The following is an 18,114-nucleotide window of genomic DNA, read 5'->3' on the forward strand; positions in this document are numbered from 1 at the left end:
CATCCCTTGTAAGTTGGATTCCTAGGTATTTTATTCTCTTTGAAGCAATTGTGAATGGGAGTTCACTCATGATTTGACTCTCTGTTTGTCTGTTACTGGTGTATAAGAATGCTTGTGATTTTTGCACATTAATTTTGTATCCTGAGACTTTGCTGAAGTTGCTTATTAGCTTAAGGAGATTTTGGGCTGAGACAGTGGGGTTTTCTAAATATACAATTATGTCATCTGCAAACAGGGACAATTTGATGAAGTTTACTTTTATATACAGCAGTAGAATAGATTTATTTCTTGTGTTAACCAGATGGCCAACATCTCAATAACACAAAGATCTATCTTGAATCTATACATTCAGAGTGAACAAGAAATATCATACCTTGAGAAGGCAGGTGTAAAAAGCTTCTGTTTTCATTCTTTTCTCTTTCAGTACAACCATTTAGTGTGGTCTGACCATGTGGTTTATTATGGAAAACACATCCATAAAAAGTTGGTTATAATAAACAGCCTCAATATATTACTACAACAATATGTAAGACACCTGGCTTTAATTCAGTTTCACAGGCTTGCTTGAACTAATGATTCTCTTCTAATCCTGTACTTTCCAGTTTGGTATTAGTCAAGATCAGTTGTCCTATAAAAACATATGTAATTATAATTTTATACCCATTTATTTTTCTTTGTTTAGTCAGCTGTTTATTGAATACCCCACATTCAATAGAGGCCCTTGAATATAAAAGCTTAAGTGTAGTCTTTACTTATTTGTAGTTATATTTCATTTTGCTACATTTCTCAAATACAAATATTTGCATCTTATAATTAGGAAATAATTTGGTAGAGTGATGCATTATTTAGAAAAAGATATTTTATGTTTCTATAATCACCTCATAATTGAGATTTAAAACAAAGTATAATTGATATATAAAGAAACATTAGCCATAGTATACTTATATCCTTTGTTGAGAACATGTTTCTGTAAACACAAGCAAATATGTATTATAAATTAGTAAATTCTTCTATTTTACAGGTATATCATCCTAAATAGTTTTTATTTTCTGTCACTAGACATTTGCATTGAATTTACTAATTATGTAACTTTTTTATTTTTTTTTAATTTTTGAGAAGGATTCTCGCTTTGTCACCAGGCTGGAGTGCAGTGGCGCAATCTCAGCTCACTGCAACCTCCGCCTCCTGGGTTCAGGTGATTCTCATGCCTCAGCCTCCTGAGTAGCTGAGATAACAGGCACCTGCCACCTCACCTGCCACCTCACCCAAACGGGGTGAAATGCTGTCTCTACTAAAAATACAGAAATTAGCCAGGTGTGGTGGTGTGCGCCTGTACACCCAGCTACTTGGGAGGATGAGTCAGAAGAATCATTTGAACCCAGGAGGCAGAGGTTGCAGTGAGCTGGGGTTTCACCATGTTGGCCAGGATGGTCTCAATCTCTTGACCTCGTGATCCACCTGCCTTGGCCTCCCAAAGTGCTGGGATTACAGGTGTGAGCTACTGCGTCTGGCCGTAACTTTTAAAATGACTATTCTGTAGATTATGACATAGATCTATTTTATTTTAGTTTCTTTTTTCTAAGGAATTGTCAAGTACATACAAACTTGTAAAACTTTATTATATACATAAACAGTTTGAACATACACAGAAATAGCATACTATACCATACACAACATACACAAAAATAGCATATTATATCCTTATGTACTCAGCCCCCAGCTTCTTCAGCTCATATTTGACCTTGCTCTATCCATACCTCTGGCCACTGTTCCATTCCATGTGTTATAATGAAGAAAATACCAGAAATATTATTTCACCCATAAATATATTTCAGTGTTTCAGAGATATACTTATTTATAAAAGACATAAATTCTTAATTTATCTTCATATGAAGGTAAAATTATAGATTGTGCTACAATTTTAATGTACCGTTTGCATTGATAAATTTTTAATTGTGATTGTAACCAATTGATTATAAGGAATTGGCAAATAATTCTCTTTAGACCCTTCCTATTACAGTCTATAGGCTAGTGTTTTCCAAACTATGTTCTTTGGATTGTTATTGAACTACGAGCTCTTAGTAGATGTAACTCAAAGAATGGGTTTTGTTGTCAAGTAAGTTTGGGAAATTTTTAATACTTTGCTCTCGAGTAATCAGAGAGCCATAAATTTAGCTTAGTAAAGTTTTACATAAATCCTATTGTAAAGAATCTTGGCCAGGCACGGTGGTCCACGCCTGTAATCCCAGCACTTTAGGAGGTCTAAGTGGGCAGATCACGAGATAATGAGTTGGAGACCAGCCTGGCCAATATGGTGAAACCCCATCTCTACTAAAAATACAGAAATTAGCCAGGCATAGTGGCGTGCACCTGTACTCCCAGCTACTCGGGAGGCTGAGTCAGAAGAATCGCTTGAACCCAGGAAGCGGAGGTTGCAGTGAGCCAAGATCGCACCACTGCACTCCAGCCTGGCGGCAGTGCCACATTGTCTCAAAAAAAAAAAAAAAAAAAAAAAAAAAAATCTTTTTTCAGTTTTTTTAAACTTAGTTTTCCTATAGTAATTTGACCATGTACCTTTTTTCTTCTCCTGTAAATACTTGTGAATGTCTCTCTGGAAATTAGTATTTTGGGAAAACAATTTGGGAAACATTGCTGTATCTACTGAATAGATAGAAACAGCTGTCCATGGAACACACGAAGATTCCTCAGTCCCAGCACAGACCAATTTGAATAAAAATCTCCCAGAGAGAGGTAGAAATATGTATTTTTAAAACAAGATTTATAGATTATTGTGATGCCCACTTTGTAAGCCACTATGATGTTCAACTGTAGTGATCCTGCATTATGGTGACAGCCTTTCTTTATAACCAGAATCAGTAGTGACTTATTAGGGATTATGCCTGAACATTGTGCTTGTACTTTAAATTGCTATAAAATTTTAAGGAAATTTATTGTGCTATTTCAGGAAGCATTTTGAAAAAATATTTTCCAACTCTGTGAATTTATTCTGTGAGCATAAAATCAATCTTGTTGTATTATTTAAGCTATCTGTTCCTCACTTTGACTTACTGTATATTAATAAATCCCAAACTTTTATTTCTTTACTGATTGAAACTTTAGTATAATTTAATACATATTATGTCAAATATCTATGTTAATATGATAATCCGTTCATTTTAATTAATGAATAATTTAGGCCTTTTTACTAGTCTGTATGGTCACCCAAACACTGCTAAGAATAGGAGTGCTAGTATTGTAAACTATGTAACTGTCAGCTACCAGGGAGTGTCAGTTATTGTATTTGGACCTGCTTGCTCAATACAATGCAAAGAACATAATTTTATGATATTCATGTATGTTGTCATTAATATAAATATCTGCTAGCTGTATTTTTGTATATCACATAGCAAAATCTCCATATCTAAACTGTGAGTGAGCTGATAACTTTGTTTTAAAAGCAAACTTTGAAAGAAATTAATTTTCTTCACGTAATTCATGGATATCTATATATTTGTCTTCAATAAATCCATCATCGTCTACCACAAATGAATGTAATTGTTCAAATATTACTGTAGTTTCTTCAGAGTTTGTTTCTGGTATCTGTGAAAGAGAACTTGGATTTCCAGTAAAACCATCTTCATAGGTTTCTGCTTCATGCTCTTCCAGGCGATGATGATTATAACTAAGCAGAATATTGTACCATATTGGGCATTTGATAGCAATAAAAATGAGAAGTGAAGTTGTCAGTACAGTGACAACAACACCAATGAGAAAAGCCCAGCTTTTTCCAAGAGGTACACGTTCTTTAATGGAATACCGAGAGAGAAGAGAGAAAGAAAATTTGTTAAGTTGGCCAAATAATCATAATTATATATCCTAATTCTCCTCAATATTGGTATTAGAAATAAACATACATTGTAGTTTTCTTTAGATAAATTTTGTGTGGTGGAAGAATTCTCTTTTTTCAAAACAGCTATTGCCATTTTGTTACCTTTTTACCTAAGACCATTATTGATTAATACTCGTTAAGATTTGTGACTAGACTAGTTAAAACAAAGGCTCAGAGAAGTTAAATAATTTGCACAATGGCATTTGGCTTGTAACTAGCAGAACCTAGTTTGGAAGACCAATATTTTGTAAATCTTTAGTTGAGATGAGGAATCTTTCTTTTATATTTTTACGGAAATTTAAAATAAAGATAACTACCTCAGTTTATTTAGTATGATACATTCAGCAGTGTTAATATTCAGAACCAGTACATTACCTGAATTTCTTGTTAAGTTGTTCAAAGAGCTATTAAATGTTGAATTGCTGATGGGCTGAAAAGGACTATAAAGATCTTCAGATACTGGTGAAGGAAGTTTTGAGTGGCATTCAGCCTTAGGAGGTACTGTTTTAATATTGTAGCTCTTCAGGCTGTTGGGGTAGCTGCACATGGTGATGTTCTCATTTTCTGGTAAATCAGAAATAATAAGATTTAGAATAGAGAAAAATAACAGTTAACAACATTTTAATAGTTAACAACATTTCATAATTGTTTTATCTAGAATTTTTGACGTATCTGTCATTCTTAAAGGCATTGTAAGAAATTCCTGTTGGCATTTGTCTAGCAACACAGTGAAAGGATAATGCACATTTCTGTTTATTATTTTATAAATACAGCTTAAATGCAGTATCTGTTTATTTAGTTTATCTGTATTAGTGTAGATTGTATTATTAATATTGTGGTTACATGGTTACAATCTGGATCTCAGGCACAGTATTTGCAGTTAAAATAGGTCACTTGTTTTCACTTAGTCTAGGAAGCACTTTTAAAAAATTACTCTTACATATTGACTTTGCTAACAATACATGAAGTAACATTATCATCTCACATATATAGAACATTTACATTTCTGGCTGGGCACGGAGGCTCACACCTGTAATCCCAGCACTTTGGGAGGCCAAGGTGGGTGGAGTGCCTGAGGTCGGGAGTTCGAGATCAGCCTGACAAACATGGAGGAACCCCATCTTTACTAAAAATATAAAAAATTAGCCAGGCATGGTGGCGCATGACTGTAATCCCAGCTACTCAGGAGGCTGAAGCAGGAGAATTGCTTGAACCTGGGAGGTGGAGGTTGTGGTGAGCTGAGATCGCGCCAATGCACTCTAGCCTGGGCAACAAGAACAAAACTCTGTCTCAAAAAAAAAAAAATTCTTAATTTTTCCTCCTGGTAACGGGGAAGGAGAGCAACTATGCAGCTGTTACTTTTAGTGTTTCTTCCTGTTTTGCTTAAACAGAAATTGTTTCCTTTTTTTTTTTTTTCTCTGAGACAGAGTCTCACTCTGTTGTCCAGGCTAGAATGCAGTGGCGCGATTTTGGCTCACTGCAATGTCACCTCCCAGGTTCAAGCGATTCTCCTGCCTCTGCCTCTAAGTACCTGGTACTACAGGCATGTGCCACCACACCCAGCTAATTTTTGTATTTTCAATAGGGATGGGGTTTCACCATGTTGGCCAGGATGGTCTCGAACTCCTGACCTCAGGTGATCCGCCTGCCTTGGCCTCCCAAAGTGATGCGATTACAGATGTGAGCCACTGCGCCTGGCTGCTTCCTTTTCTTTAAAACATGATACGAGAAATTTTTCTGTGGTGGAACATTGAGTTAATCACATGTTGGTTTTGCTTAATTATGATAGCTTACCTAATGTCACATTTGATGTGTTCAACCAGTTCTGCAAATTAAATAGACTGCAAGAGCAGTTCCATAGGTTTCCATATAAAGTTATTAATTCCAGATGAAATAGTGGTGGTACATCCAAATAGCTAATCAAATTGCCTTGCAGATTCAGAAGTTTTAGGTCTCTTAGAGGCACAAATATATCAGCATTCAGTTGTTCTATTTTGTTTTGGCAGAGATGTAACTGTTTTAGTTTATTTAAGCCTAAAAATGCACCCTGTTGAATTATATAGATGGAGTTTCTACAGATATTTAAAATTTTTAGACTGGAGAGGTTATCAAAACTGTTATTATGTAAGACAGTAACATTGTTCTCAATCAAGTAGAGCTCTGTGAGTAAAAAGTATGTCTGTAGAACTCTTGTGTCTGTACTATTAAGAGTAATTTGGTTATAACTGAGATCAAGTATAGTGACATCTTTCTTGATATCTGCTGGAATCAAGGAATAATTTTTTTCAGTGAAATTACATTGGACTTCCTAGAAAAAGAAAAAAAAGAATGCATTAATCAGAAAAACATATTAATAGAATTTCCTCAAATTTCATATTTCAGCACTTAGACATTAGAAGGAAATTATTTTGGGAAAAAAAACCTACTATCTAATCTTTGGTGTTATAGTAGAGCAAATCTTTTTCTTTACTGGGATGAAATACTAAAAATTAAGGATATTCTGATGCATACAATTGAACAAAGAGATTCCAATTTGTTATACGGGTATTTTCCAACTGTTATTACATGATCATTACAGAAAGTAATGCTATTGGTATATTCCCATTTATATATGTGGAAATATATGGTAAATAATAATTCTGTTAACATTTGATATTCCAGTATGCACGATTGCTTTATAGTGAGGAAATTATTTTAAACTATATGTGTTTTTAAAATCAGCAGAGCTAACAACATTATACCTAGGGCTGTTCAATAATTAATAAATAGGCTGGGCATGGTGGCTCACGCCTGTAATCCCAGCACTTTGGGAGGCCAAGGTAGGCAGGTCATCTGAGGTCAGGAGTTCAAGACCAGCCTGTCCAACATGGTGAAACCCTGTCTCTACTAAAAATACAAAAAAAAAAAAAAAAAAAAAAAAAAAAATCAGCCAGTCATGGTGGCAAGCACCTGTAATCCCAGCTGCTTGGGAGGCTGAGGCACGAAAATCGCTTGAACCCAGGAGGCAGAGGTTGCAGTAAGCTGAGATCATGTCATTATACTCCAGCCTGGGTGACAGAGCAAGACTCTGTCTCAAAAGCAATCAATAAATGTCAATGTATAGCTCTCTGGGTTTAACAGTTCAAAGTTTGGTGTTTTAAAAGGAAATATTTATCTTATATCAGAAATGGAGCCGTGTATTGAATTTAAAGAGCCACACAATCTGAAATACTTCCTTTATGTGGATATAGATGGAAAGAAAGAAATAGTTCTGGTTTTTACTGAATAGTAAACTGAGAATAAATAGAACTAAGAATAGTTCTTGTTTATTACTGTTTTTGAAGTTAGATTTTTTCACCAATAGTAATTCAATAGCAGATTCCCTCATAAATACATGATTTTTTAAAAAAAAGTTGCCTACATTTTAAACAAGATTTTAGTCTTGAAACTAATTTCTGATTTTATAGTGAAAATTTTCAGATCTCTCCCTTTAATCAACTTTTAAAGAACTTAGTTTTTAAAAATGAAGGCTGCTTTTGTCAAATTGGAATTTGGATATACACAACTAAGTAAACAATTTTAGTAGGTCAGATTTTCTTTGCTTTCTTATTGCCCTTTGATATTTTACTAAATATACAGAAAATGTACCTTTGAAAATATTTTACTATTTTGATTGTAAAACTTACTCTTTTAGAAGACTGGATTTTGTCTGATAATAATACCATGGAGAGAGGCCAAAAGAGGATTGTGATGCCTGTGACTTTCATGTTGCAGACCTGATAGAAAAGAGAGTATTTTATTTTGATGGTAAACTAGAACTTTAGAGATTTTAAGGACGTTTTATTTTTTGCCCTTTTGAATCTGTTCCTTTTTTTTTTTTTGGCTGAGACAGGGTCTCACTCTGTCACTCAGACCTGGTGGCATGGTCACAGCTCACTGCAACCTTGATCTCCCAGGCTTAAGCAGTCCTCCCAACTCAGCTTCCTAAGTAGCTGAAACACAGGCATGCGCTACCGTGCCTGGCTAATTTTTAAAATTTTTGGAGAGATGGCATCACCGTGTGTTACTCAGCCTGGTCTCAAACTCCTGGGTGCAAGCCATTTCCCCCCAGCCACTGGCGTAGCCTTGAAAAGGGCAGGGCTTACAGATATGAGTCACTTATCCTGGCCTTTCAAATCTACTTTTTCTTGAAATACATAGAATGTGAAACAAGTGCATGGCCATTCACCATCCTTGGACTCTGATCTTAACAAACTAGAAAGCCCCTTTGAAGAATGAGAGACTGATTTTTATTTTTTCTTTTTAGAGAGAATATCTTTAAGTGTGTCTCATTAGTTTCTAGATATGATGAAAGGAGCTTTAAAGCAATTTAAGTGGTTGTAAACTTTACAAATTTAATATGTAAGTGCACAAAAGAAATTCAGGAAAATACATATTTATACATAAGTATATGCTTATGTTGATGGTCTTGATTTTTTCAATTTTAGGCAGTATCTATTGGTATTAACCTTGACTTAAAACTGTGGGAGATGAGAATCTTTAGCACTCTTTTTCACCCCCATGGTAATTTTAAAAAATTGTATTGAGGCATGATAGATATACATAGTTTTGGGGTACATGTGATAATGTAGTGCATTCATATAATTTTAAAAAATCAAATTAATGTACTTGGGGTATCCATCACGTTGAATATTTTTGTTTATACTGGAAACATTCAAATTCTCTTCTAGCTGTTTTTAAATGTACAGTAAATTAGAGGAGAGGGAGAGCATCAGAGAATAGTTAATGGATGCTGGGCTTAATACCTAGGTGACGGGTTGATCTGTGCAGCAAACCACCATAGCACACATTTACCTATGTAACAAACCTGCACATGTACCCCGGAACTTAAAAATAAAAGTTGAAGGAAAAAAATTATTGTAAACTATAATTACCCTACTGATCTAACACTAGGCCTTCTTTTTTAAGTAAACTGTATGTATATCGTATGCATTAATAAACTTCTCTGCATTCCTCCCTCCCCACCACCCTTTCCAGCCTCTGGTAACCACCAGTCTACTCTTAATCTGTATGAGATCCACTTTTTTAGCTCCTACATGCAGGTGAGAATGTACGATATTTGTTTTTCTGTGCTTGGCTTAATTCACTTAACATAATGACCTCTGGTTGCATTTATGTTGCCGCAAATGACAGGATTTAATTTTTTTTTTATGGCTGAATAATAGTGCCTTGTATATATATGCTACTTTTTTTTAATCTATTCATCTGTTGATGGGCACTTAGGTTGATTCCATAGTTTTGCTCTTGTGAATAGTCCTGCAATAAACGTGGGAGTGCAGCTATCTCTTTAATATAGTCATCTCTTTTTTTTAAAATGTATATCCAGTGGAATTACTGGATCAAATATAAATGTAAGTGTTATATTTTTAGTTTTTTGAGGAACCTTCATAGTGTTCTCCAGAGTTGCTATACTAATTTACATTCCCAAGAGTGTATGAGGGTTCCCCTTTCTCCACATCCTCATCAGCATCCGTTATTGCCTGTCTTATTGATAGAAGCTACTTTATTGGGGGTAAGATTATATCTCATTGTAGTTTTGATTTGCATTTCCCTGAATGATTACTGATGTTGAGCATTTTTTCCACATACTTGTTTGCCTTTTGTATGTTTTTTGAGAAATGTCTATTTGGTTCTTTTGCCATGTTTACTTGGATTATTTGTTTTTTATTGGTTTGTTTTTGGCTAGTGAGTTGTTTGAGCTCCTTATATCTTCTGATTATTAACCCCTTGTTAGATGGGTGGTTTGCAAATATTTTCTTTCTTTTTTTTTTTTTTTTTTTAGACGGAGTCTCACTCTGTCGCCCGGGCTGGAGTGCAGTGGCGGGATCTCAGCTCACTGCAAGCTCCGCCTCCCGGGTTCACGCCATTCTCCTGCCTCAGCCTCCCGAGTAGCTGGGACTACAGGCACCCACCACCTCGCCCGGCTAGTTTTTTGTATTTTTTGGTAGAGACGGGGTTTCACAGTGTTAGCCAGGATGGTCTTGATCTCCTGACCTCGTGATCCGCCCGTCTTGGCCTCCCAAAGTGCTGGGGATTACAGGCTTGAGCCACCGCGCCCGGCCTGCAAATATTTTCTCTCATTCTGTGGGTTGTCTCTTCACTTTGTTGACCATTTTCTTTGCTGTGCAGAAGGTTTTTTGCTTGGCGAAACCCCATTTGTACATTTTTGCTTTGGTTTCCTGTGCTTTTGAGGTCTTACAGACACAAAAAAATCTTTGTCCAGACCAGTGTTCTAGAGCAATTCCTCAATGTTTTGTTGCAACAGTTTTATAGTTTGAGGTCTTACTTATATTTAAGTCTTTAATTCATTTTTATTCCTGGATATGGCAAGAGATAGGGATCTGGTTTCGTTCTTCCATATGTAGTTATTCAGTTTTTCCAGCACCATTCATTGAAACAACTATTATTTCTCCATTGTATGTTCTTGGCACCTTTGTTGAAGATGAGTTTGTGTAAATGCGTGTGTTTATATCTGAGTTCTCTATTCCATCCCATTGGTCTGTGGATCTGTCTTTATGCCAAACCATGCTGATTTGGTTACTATAGCTTTGTAGAAAATTTTGAAGTCAGGTAGTGTGATGCCTCCAGCTTTGTTCCTTTTTGCTGAGGGTTTTTTGGCTATTTGAGATCTTTCGTGGTTCTTTATGAGTTTTAGGATTTTTTTTCTACTTCTATGAAGAGCGTCACTGTATTTTGATAGGAATTGCATTGAATCAGTAAATTGCTTTGGTTAGTATTGATATTTTAGCAATGTTCTTCGACTCCATGAACATGGATTATATTTCCATTTTCTCCTCTTCAGTTTGTTTCATCAGTGTTTTATAGGTTTTGTTATGTAGATCTTTCACTTCTTTGGTTAAATTGATTGCAAGGTATTTTATAGTCTTTGTAGCTATTGTAAACAGGCTTGCTTTCTTGATTTCTTTTTCAGATTCTTCACTGTTGGCATGTGTAAATTCTACCCATTTTTATATGATGATTTTGTATTTTGCAACTTTACTGAATTCAGTTATCAGTTTTACAGATCTTTTGTGGTGTATTTAGGGTGGTTTTTTAAAAAAAAATTTTAAGTATAAGATCACGTCTGCCAGGTACGATGGCTCATGCCTGTAATCCCAGCACTTTGGGAGGCTGAGGTGGTTGGATCACGAGGTCAGGAGTTTGAGACCAGCCTGACCAACATGGTGAAACCCCGTCTCTACCAAAAATACAAAAATTAGCTGGGTGTGATGGTGGACACCTGTAATCCCAGCCACTCAGGAGGCTGAGGCAGGAGACTCACTCGAACCTGGGAGGTGGAGGTTGCAGTGAGCCAAAAGTGAAGGCAAAACATCACCGCCACTGCCTCAGCCTGGGTGACAGAAGCGAGACTGCATGTCTCAAAAAAAAAAAAAAAAAAAAAAATCCTGTCATCTGCAATCAAGTCTAATTTTGGCTTCTTCTTTTGCAATTTGGATGCCTTTTATTTCTCTCTCTTGCCTAATTGCTCTGGCCAGGACTTCTAGTACTGTGTTGAGTAAAAGTGGTGAAAGTAGGCATCCTTGTATTGTTCCACATCTAAAAGAAAGGCCTTCAATTTATCCCCATTCAGAATGGTGTTAGCTGTGGGTCTGTCATATATGGCATTTGTTATCTTGAAGTATGTTCTTTGTGTGCCCAGTTTAATGAGAATTGTATCATAAAGGGATATTGAATTTTATCAACCGTGTTTTCAGCATTTATTAAAATAATTATATGGTTTTTGTTCTTGGTTTTATTAATGTGATGTATCATGTTTATTTTATTTTATAATAATAATTATTCAAGGTAGAGTCTTGTTTTGCTGTCCAGGGTGGTTGGAAACTCCTGGACTCAAGTATTCCTTCCACCTCAGCCTCCTGAAAAGCTGGGATTACAAGCACATATCACTGTGCCCAGCTTACCATGTGTATTAGGCTGTTCTTGCACTGCTATAGTGAAATATTAGAGACTGGGTAATTTAAAAGAAAAGAGACTTAATTGACTCGCAGTTCTGCAGGCTGTACAGGAAGCATGGTGCAGTTCATTTTTTGGGGAGGCCTCAGGAAGCTTACAGTTGTGGCAGAAAGTGAAAGGGGAGCCAGCACATCACATGATGAAATCAGAGCAAGGAGGAGAGAGTGGGAAAGGAGGTGCCACACACTTTTAAACAACTAAATCTCTTGTGAACTCAGAGCAAGATCTCACTTATCACCAAGGGGATGGCCCAAAGCCATTCATGAGGGATCCGCCCTCATTATCCAAACACCTCCCACCAGGCTTCATCTCCCACACTGGGGATTACAGTTCAACATGAGATTTGGATAGGGACAAATATCCAAACCATATTGTCATGCTTATTGATTTGCATATGTTGAACTATCTTTGCTTCTCTGGAATGAATCTCACTTGGTACGGTGAATAATCTTTTTAAAGTATTGTTGAATTTGGTTTGCTGTTATTTAGTTGAGGGTTTTTGCATCTGTGTTCTTCTGGAATATTGGACTGTAGTTTTCATTTTTGTTGTGTCCTTGTCTAGTTTTGGTATCCGGGTCATGCTGATCTTGTAGAATGAGTTTGGAAATATTCCCTTCTCTTTAATTTTGTTTGAAGAGTTTGAGTAGAATTGGTATTAGTTCTTCTTTAAATATTTTATAGGATCCAACAGTGAAGGCAATGAAATATACTTAATTCTCCAATTAAAAGGCATAGTGCTGACTGGAAGCTACTGACTGGCTGTTTAAAGGAGCCTGGTACCTCCTCCTCTTGTTCTTGCTCCTTCTCTCTGCCATGTGACACACCTGCTTCACCTTCGCCTTCCACTGTGACTAAGAGATTCCTGAGGCCTCACCAGAAACTGAGTAGATATTGGTGCCATGCTTTTGCAACTTGTGGAACTGTGAGCCAAATAAACTTCTTTTCTTTATAAATTATCCATTGTCAGGTATTCCTTTATAGCAATGAAAAATGGACCAACACATCATGGTTCCCTGTTTGCTGTGTCTTTTTTTTTTTTTTTTTTTGAGGCAGAGTTTCACTCTTGTTGCCCAGGCTGGAGTGCAATGTCGCAATCTCGACTCTTTGCAACCTCTGCCTCCTGGGTTCAAGCGATTCTCCTGCCCCAGCCTCCCAAGTAGCTGGGATTACAGGCATGCACCACCACGCCTGGCTAATTTTGTATTTTTAGTAGAGACGTATTTTGTATTTTTAGTATTTTTTCTCCATGTTAGTCGGACTGGTCACAAACTCCTGACCTCAAGTGATCTGCCTGTCTTGGCCTCCCAAAGTGCTGGGATTATAGGTGTGAGCCACCGCACCTGGCCTGTTGACTGTTATTTCTTGTAGATATATATATGTGTCATTGCATTGTCAGATTAGTTGTTTATTCCAATATTCTCTGTGTGGCTTATTTTGTTTTTTATTGAATATATTTGCTTAGAGGGTCTTTTATTACTAGGTTGCTGCCTCCTTTTCAGCTTTAGATGGCACCTTAAGCCCAGCTTCACCTTGTGCTCTTCCTGAATGGGGAGGTTCCAGGGGATATCCTGGTAGTGTGGGAAGGGTGGCTAGAGGTTCATGCCCAGCCAGCCTTCCCACACTAGAGACCTGTGGAGCCAACCTCCTACAAAGTGGTGCTGTTGAACAGCTACTCTGATTTGGTATCGCTTTGGCTGAGTTACAGAGCAGAGTTTCCACATCTGGGGATGGTAATCCTGTCTCTCCTCATTGTCTCTACATGTCCTCAGGAATATTTCTCTCTCCAGGCACTTGAGATGTTTCCCATGGGTTAAAGCAGGGACAAGTCTCCTGCCAGGGAATACAAGATGGTGGGTAGAAACTGTGATTTGGGGGAAATTTTCCCACATGCTTTGTGCTAGGTTGAATGGGGGGAGGGGCATTGTGGATATGGAAGTCCAATTCTCTTACTATCTGCTCAAAGTTTGTTCACTTCTCTGTGGCCCTAGAACTGTCTCATCTTCACATTTGAATTCTGGTATATTGCTGGTAATTATCTCAGGTCTGTATATTTGTTTTTGGTTTTCTGTAGAGGGGAGTGAAGCCAGCTCGCTTCTTGGCCACCATTTTGGAATTGATAGCCCCTTCAGCTCTCTTTCAAATACCCCCTCCTTTCATCTCCAACACATCAAATATATACTTCCTGTGTCTTTATCTCCTAACATAGTTACTTGTAATTTTGGTTAGATGAGTATTCAGTGTTTGTACTGTCATGAATGATTGAACTCAGTCAATAAAAAGCTGTTATTGGCTAAGCCATGTAACAGGATCACTTTTCTGTTGATGCACCCTTTTTGTTTCCTCCAAACTAATTGTACTGTTTTTTCATGTGCTTAGTTTTCTTGTTATGACCAAACTCTCCCCTAGCATATCTGTCATTTGTTTATGGATATTAAGTATTTAACCTGTTTCATCAGCTTAAAAAGTCCCTCCCAGAGCCTGCTACCATGCTCTAATCTGGAGGAGCTAGCTGATCACTAGGCCTTCTGCACAACTGTTTACTTCCACCCTTATCAAAGAGTCTACCTTTTGCCTTTGTTACTGGGTACTTATTTTCTAGAACGCCCTGTCTGGTTTATTGCCTTTCTTCAATGGAGCTTCCTCAGTAGCTTCTAGAGAATGTGGATAGGAGGGAAAACTTTTTAGACTTGGGAAGATATTTTGGCTAGAGATAGAATTCTAGGTAAGAAGTAATTTTCCTTCAAAATGTTGATGGTATTACCCTACTGTCTTTGAGTTTCTAGTATTACTGTTAAGAAATATACCATGTCATTCTAATTATTTATCAAAGCTTTTAAAATCAATACTATATTCATTATCCTGTGTCTTTCCCGCCACCACACCTGGCTAATTTTTTTGTATGTTTAGTAGAGACAGGGTTTTACCATGTTAGCTAGGATGGTCTCGATTTCCTGACCTCGTGATCCACCACCTCGGCCTCCCAAAGTGCTGGGATTACAGGCATGAGCCACCACACCTGGCCTGTTTTCATTTCTTAAACTGGGTACTTGGTCAGTCTTTTCCATCTAGAAGCTATGTCACTCAGTTTTGGGAAATTTTCTGAATTATCTCATTGATGATATAATTTTCTTTATTTTTTAAAATAAAATTTCACTTTTTTTTTCTAGAATTTCCTCAATTGGGTGTTGGACCTCCTGGAATGATTTTAAAACCTTTACTGTCCTACATTTTATCTCAGTGTGTTTTTTGCTTTCCTGTCTGGGAGACATCCTCAACTTTATCTTCACATTCTTCTATTAATTTTTTATTTCTATTACTTTTTAATTCTTTTTTAATTCTAAGAGCTTTTTTGTTTCAGAATATTTTCTTTATTAGTATTCTGTTGCATGAATATATTATATTTTCTTGTTTATCATTGTGCCTTTTGTTATGTTCCTTTTCTTTGAATAGCCTCTATATCCTTATATTGTATTTTTCCAGTTATCTTTGGGCAGTGTCCTTTATATTGGAGGCCTTCTTCTTAATCTGTTGATATTTTATTTAGGGTTTATGTGTGAGAGTGGGAAACTTAAAAGCTGATAGGAAAATGCATTTGTGTGGGTCTCATTGTTTCTAGACTTGACCACGGAGTGTAACTGCTGGACTGTTTTCTTAGGGAATGTCATTATCCACAAAATGACTCTTCTGATTTACTGCCCGAAGAGATAATGGCCTGGTAGCCAGCATTCTGAGTGCTAAGTGATAAAAAAGCTGGATTTATATCAATATTTAGTATGGAAACTATAACTTAATCTCAACAATGCCTTTGCACTCACTTGTGCCCATTGCCCAAATTCCCTTTGTTTTATTCTCGTGGCTTGGGGGATCCTCTAATCTGATTGTGTAGAGAAGGAACATTATCTGGCTAGACAGACAGAGAGGAATTAGCCTCTCCTCTACTTTGAGAATACCTGGTGCTGCCAATTTCTGGGCTGTTTAGAGTTTCTGCAGTGCAATTCAAGTGGCTCTCAGCTTTTCTCATTGCTGACTTGGGAAATTTTTGTTTTCCTAGTCAATTTCCACTCAGCTATTAGGTTTCTGGTTTCTAGGTTTCATTGCTATTGACTCCTGTTCCATTCTGTTTGTCCTTGTGAGTTTATATCCCTTTTTACCTTTTATTTTCATGTTAATCGGGTTTTGAACACAATTTAAAGTTAATGGGTGCATTTAAGGTTTCAGCTTTGCCTAGAAATCGACATTTATTGGACTATACTGTTCTTGCCAAATAGTTACTTTTTTATTTAGTCATTTTATTCATGACCTTGATGTTTCTTGTTCTTTATCTCTGTTTTCTTAAAGTCAATTTTAGAAACCCTTTTGCAAACAAATTATCCGTTTGAAAATGTATAAATATATTCTGTCATCCTTAAGGGTGTTTAGAAATTTAGTCTTTTGAGCATTCTTACAGCATTTGTTACAATTAGTTACTTACGATTTTTTTAAGGAAAGTTTATTTCATTACAACAGGTAATAGAAAAACCAATCAGAGTAGGCCGGGCGCAGTGGCTCACGCCTATAATCCCAGCGCTTTGGGAGGCCGAGGCGAGCAGATCACCTGAGGTCAGGAGTTTGAGACCAGCCTGGCCAACATGGCGAAACCCCATCTCTACTACAAATACAAAAATTAGCCGGGTGCAGTGGTGGGTGCCTGTAATCCCAGCTACTTGGGAGGCTGAGGCAGCAGAATTGCTTGAACCCGGGTGGCAGAAGTTGCAGTGAACTGTGATCATGTCACTGCACTCCAGCCTGGGTGACAGTGAGACTGTTTCAGAAAAAAAAAAAGAAAAACTAATCAGAGTAAGCAAGAATCCATGCAGCATACTAAAGTCTCTTGCCTCATTAGCAATAAGGAATTTACTGCTATTTTAGTGCTAATCTGTTCTAGTCAGCTTCCTCATTGCTTTCGATTTGTTGATCCATTTATGCTTATTCCCCTTCTACCTTCTCTCCTTCCATAGTTAAATCAAATTTGTTAGAAAAAGCTACTCTGCGTCTTATATTTTATAAAATTTGGATGTAGATCATAGTAGAATCCCTTTTAGAGCCAGAAGTACATTTAAGCTATCACTTACTCAAGATGATTGCCCACAAAAGAGGGATGCCTAAATCATTTACAAAAGGTAGTTTACCTGTGTTTAATGATTCCTAGGAATAGGTGTTCAGCTTCTTCAATGGCTTGTTTCAGTATTTCTCAATGATATGGTGACATTCTTACTGATGTCTCTGGTAGGATGCAGAGGTGACTGAGGAGAGGTGAGTTAAGGGAAGTGCTATTTTTTTCCAGAAACAAATGGGATGGGGATAGTGAAAGAAAGCAAATAGGCTACAAAGAAAACTAACTAGATTTAAGTTAAAAGTTGATGTGAAATAGAAGCAGGTGAACAAAGTAATAGAGGCAAGGCATGACTGTGAGCTTGTGTGGAAATGGAGACAGAGTATAGTTTTGTATTATCTGTATCTGCTATTTAATGCTAATAATTGTTTTCTCAAGTGTGCTAAAAGAAAAAAATCATAAGGATTAGAAAAGGATTTTTTTCTTTTCCATTTGGAAGATCTTAGAAGCAGTGTATATGGTAGATTCTGTACAGGAAAGCGTTCAACAAATCTAAAGCATTGTTAGGTCTGAAGCTGTGAAATACATTGATTGATCCATACTATGCGTGAGAGTTTTCACATATTTGTGTGCCTTTTGAGAGGAGAACGATTGTAAGATGGGGCGAATGTTGATTTTCATAACACTATTCAAATCCCCAGACAAAGCATTTGCTAGCATTATTGGGTGTCTTAAAAAAAAGAAAAATCATATAGGCAAAATAGCTAGCCAAGTAGATAATGCAGAAACTATCCATGAGTCAGTTTAGCCTATTTCAACAGTTGGTTTTAAAGGAAGTCAGTTATTGTTGCTTTATTTCTCCTTTTGGAATATTTTCTAATTTGGATTTTTTTTGAAATGATAGTTGAGTTTCATATAGTGATTACTTAGGAACTATAAAATAGAAAACTGGAATAGAAAATGGAATATCAGTTTCTTTTGTTATTTCACAAAATTACGTACATTTTTACCTACCATATGATCTATGTTACTAGAACAAAAGAGCTTTACTCAAAGGAAATGGTAGATACTGAAAAAGAAGGATTGTTCTTAATAAAGTTTCAAGCACATGTTTCTTATT

The 18,114-nt window shown here is 36.6% G+C and overlaps 2 protein-coding genes across 3 annotated transcripts in view; one reads left to right on the forward strand and one right to left on the reverse strand.

The window, feature by feature from the left end:
* IFT74 (intraflagellar transport 74) overlaps positions 1-18,114 on the forward strand; it is a 122,962-nt gene that overhangs the window by 40,787 nt on the left and 64,061 nt on the right. The window lies entirely within an intron of this gene.
* On the reverse strand, positions 1,542-17,191 carry LRRC19 (leucine rich repeat containing 19). The gene is made up of 5 exons (XM_017869327.1): positions 17,071-17,191; positions 7,555-7,644; positions 5,684-6,197; positions 4,265-4,453; positions 1,542-3,803 (listed from the first exon to the last, which is right to left on the reverse strand). The coding sequence occupies exons 2-5, from the start codon at positions 7,633-7,635 to the stop codon at positions 3,475-3,477; spliced, it is 1,113 nt and encodes a 370-aa protein (XP_017724816.1). The 5' UTR covers positions 7,636-7,644; positions 17,071-17,191; the 3' UTR covers positions 1,542-3,474.

This window comes from Rhinopithecus bieti, unplaced genomic scaffold (genome assembly GCF_001698545.2).
Source record: "Rhinopithecus bieti isolate Rb0 unplaced genomic scaffold, ASM169854v2 scaffold_2572, whole genome shotgun sequence".
NCBI lineage: Eukaryota > Metazoa > Chordata > Mammalia > Primates > Cercopithecidae > Rhinopithecus > Rhinopithecus bieti.

What these genes read in the sequence shown, in the direction of transcription:
- LRRC19 (XM_017869327.1), bottom strand. Translation starts at nt 7,635, where the DNA reads ATGAAAGTCACAGGCATCACAATCCTCTTTTGGCCTCTCTCCATGGTA. An exon ending in AAATCCAGTCTTCTAAAAGA is followed by an intron (nt 6,198 to 7,554) that starts GTAAGTTTTACA and finishes TTCTTTTTCTAG; the next exon opens with GAAGTCCAATGTAATTTCAC. An exon ending in CACATCAAATGTGACATTAG is followed by an intron (nt 4,454 to 5,683) that starts GTAAGCTATCAT and finishes CTGATTTACCAG; the next exon opens with AAAATGAGAACATCACCATG.